This window comes from Cryptomeria japonica, chromosome 6, assembly GCF_030272615.1.
Source record: "Cryptomeria japonica chromosome 6, Sugi_1.0, whole genome shotgun sequence".
Taxonomy (NCBI): Eukaryota; Viridiplantae; Streptophyta; class Pinopsida; order Cupressales; family Cupressaceae; genus Cryptomeria; species Cryptomeria japonica.
In genome coordinates, this window is record NC_081410.1 from 119311443 (window position 1) to 119314915 (window position 3473).

At 38.2% G+C, this 3473-nt stretch overlaps 2 protein-coding genes across 2 annotated transcripts; both read left to right on the top strand.

Annotated features, from left to right (window-relative positions):
• The first annotated feature begins 877 nt into the window (after nt 1-877).
• On the top strand, nt 878-1450 carry LOC131876518 (protein NRT1/ PTR FAMILY 3.1-like). Its single transcript, XM_059221941.1, has one exon. The coding sequence runs from the start codon at nt 878-880 to the stop codon at nt 1448-1450; it is 573 nt and encodes a 190-aa protein (XP_059077924.1).
• A 1007-nt stretch (nt 1451-2457) lies between these two features.
• On the top strand, nt 2458-3219 carry LOC131053721 (protein NRT1/ PTR FAMILY 3.1). Its single transcript, XM_057988337.2, has one exon. It carries the CDS (start codon nt 2458-2460, stop codon nt 3217-3219), a length of 762 nt encoding a protein of 253 aa, XP_057844320.2.
• The last annotated feature ends 254 nt before the right edge of the window (nt 3220-3473 follow it).

Here is a 3473-nt window from a genome sequence, read left to right on the forward strand (position 1 = left end):
TATTATAAAACATAGAAATTGATTGCTGCAATGATAAACACAAATTCTATTCATTCAAATGATTATGAAAAATATATAAACCTCTTGATCACATGATCAAGGATCAATTGATAAGAGATAGGAGATAAAGAACTGCATTAGGATTGCCTCAATAAATAGAGGTATCTGAAAACTACAGTTAGATTACTAAATATAGCAGTAAATGCCAACAACAATGTTATAAAACATACGTAGAAATATCCTAACTGAGATTATCTTCAGTTTTATGAAACACACTGTTAGTTCTACTTTTAATATCCATGCAAAATTATAGATCTCCTCACGCGATGTGAAAGAGATTTCAAACTATTCCAACATTCTCCCTCTTAATTTCGACCACAAGCTTAACTCCTACTAAGTGCATCGTGTGGCAATCTCCTTTTGGACTGGAAATGCTTGCCTTCAAACTCCTTCAAACCTTTTCTTAGGTTTGGATCTGACTTCCTCATATGACTTCGTATCGGTGGGTTAGGCTAATTTCTGTGGTTTCTACAAGATCCACAATCTTCATGCAAATCAACCTTTCTCTGATCTGTGATCTTCCTGCGACTACAAACTTGACAGGGATAACTTTCTGTTCAAAGACAACGATCTCACTATCTCATCACCATGAATTCTTATAGTCGGATCTCCTCTTTGTTTGAACATTTTTTCATTATCTCTCCCACATCGCATGAGAACTATAATTAAACTTAAATCCAAAAAATTTAAGCCCTTCTATAGAACCTGTAAATTTTGATTACGGAAGGGAATCAAAAGTTGTAAACTAGTGATCTGCTGTCTGATTGGTTATGACAAACATTGCAATTAGTGATCATATGGGGTTGTTTTGATTAATATGCAGGGATTGTGCCTTCTGACTCTCACAGCACTTATCCCTCAATTCCGACCATCTCATTGCAATGCCCCCCAGAAAAATATGGGAAAGTGTGAGAGGGCTTCCAAAGGACAATGGGCTCTACTTATGTTGGTTTTATTATTCAAACTTATCGGGTCTGCAGGGGCGAGACCATGTTCCATGGCATTCGGAGCCGATCAGTTCCAACGGGAAGGAGGAGGAAAAGGATCCAAAGAAAAGAACAGAACGGAGAGTTTCTTTAATTGGTATTACTTTTCAATGAGTGTGTCTCTCCTTCTGGCTGTCACTGTTATTATTTATATTCAGAGCAATGTGAGCTGGAGTTTAGGGTTTGGTGTCTGTACTCTGCTTATGCTCATATCAACAATTCTCTTTGTTGCTGGAGCTTCCCTTTATCGCCATGACAGTCCAGAAGGCAGTCCATTCACTGGATTTGCACAGGTGATGGTGGCATCTATCAGGAAGTGGAATTTATCTCTACCTTCTGATGCTGCAAAGCTTTATCATGGCCAAAGCTGTTCCAATACTCCTGTCACAGACAGACTAAGGTAATTTCACACAGAGATTTTCCCCCTTTATCAAAAGAGTTTATGATACGATTCTGTTTTAATTTTGATAAATTTAGAATTGAAAGCAAGTTTCTTTCTGAGATTTCTTTAATTTACTCATGTTGGCTGTAAGCTGGCTTTCTACACCAGCCTTTCACCTATCCCATCACATCTTCCTACAAATATTATCATAGCCTCCTGCAGATTTTATGAATCTAATCAGACTAAAATGTTAATGTTAATTTTCACACTAGATTTTGTTCTATTTATGAACAGTTGTAGAGGTTAAATTAGTCGAACTCTTTAGATGGAGAAGTATACAAACAACATTGTTTTGTGAGGAGATATACAAAAGAAGCAGCAGCTACAGCTGTAGCGTGAGTCAAAAGGTTTCACAAAGAATTTATGCAGCAAAAACACTGAAATATAAAATGATTAATATCAATAGTTTCTTTTGTTTATGTATGTTTTATGCATAATAAAATGATAGGTTTTTTTTATAACATAAGAGTTTAGTTTAACAAAGTATTTTTGGAAAGCATGGTAGTTCAAAAATAGAGAAAAATAGAGGATACAAACAAGTTTGTTTTATCAAATTGGTATAAGAGCTATGAATTGTTTCAGATCAGTTTTATCAAAATAGAGCTGTGAAGTTTGTTTTTGTTATGATAATGGAAAATCTCCAACTGTTATGGATCAGCTTTTCTAAATTCAAGAAGCAAGTTTTGAAGTACAAGCGTATAACAGACTTTGTCAAACCATAACTTACAAATTTTCGAGTTTTCTTGTATTGATTCAATTTTAAAAAAATCTCCAACCCTAACTTACAAATAATTGCTTCTGAACTCCAGGTTTCTGAACAAGGCGGCCATAATAACAGAAAAAGACATCCTAAGCGACGGATCAGTGAGCAACCCATGGAGACTCTCTTCTTCATCCCAAATCGAAGCCCTAAAAGCCATAATCGTAACTCTACCCATCTTCTCCTGCGGAATCGCGAGCTCAATAACAATGTCTCAGCTCCACTCATTTTCAGTACTGCAGGCCCTCACCATGAACAGACATCTCGGATCTGGCAGCTTCCAGATCCCCGCAGCCTCCTTCTCAGTCTTCTCTCAACTTGTCATCATCGCATGGATGCCTCTGTACGACCGATTCATCGTTCCAGCAGCCCGGCGGATGACAAAAAATGGGCGTGGAATCACAGTATTCCACAGAATGGGCATCGGCTACGCCATTTCCACACTCTCAATGGTCGTTTCGGGTTTCATCGAAGTAAAGAGACGAAACACTGCGCTAGGGCACGGCCTTGCGAACGATTCTTCGGCCATTGTTCCCATTTCGGCCTTGTGGCTTGTTCCACAGTTCTGCATTATGGGTCTGGGAGAGGCGTTTCATACGGTGGGTCATCTGGAGTTTTTCTATGCAGAGTTTCCGCCCACAATGCGCAGTACGGCCATTGCGCTGTCTTCGTGCACTTCTGCGGTGGGGCAATACATGAGCACCATTCTCCTCAATGTTGTTCATGCCAAAACGGGCCGCCATGGGAAACCAGATTGGCTCAACGATAATCTCAACCTTGGTCGGCTTAATTATTTGTACTGGCTTTTGGCCGCCATTGAAGCCGTCAACTTGGTGTATTTCATAATCTGTGCTTCTCTTTATAAGTATACAGAATTTCCTGTCCAAGATCCAGTTTTTGAATCCGGCGCACAGGAGATGGAGAGTAAGCTTACGCAGGAAAATGAACCCGTCTGTAAAATTGCTTCTTGATTATGGGCTTATTGTGAGGTGGAGTAAAGGTAAGCCTTTCCCGCCATCAAACATGTGCATGTAATTTTAACTCATCTATTTTGGATAGTAAAAGTTTGTAGTAATGTAAAGTTTTGTAATAGAATATAATTCATAGTCATCTAATTCTCAGAGTCTATGAGGTTAGTTTTTCTCTTTTCTGGTTTAAATCATATATGATATTTTCATTATCAACATTTGGAATTATGCTACATGATTATTACAATGAAATATTT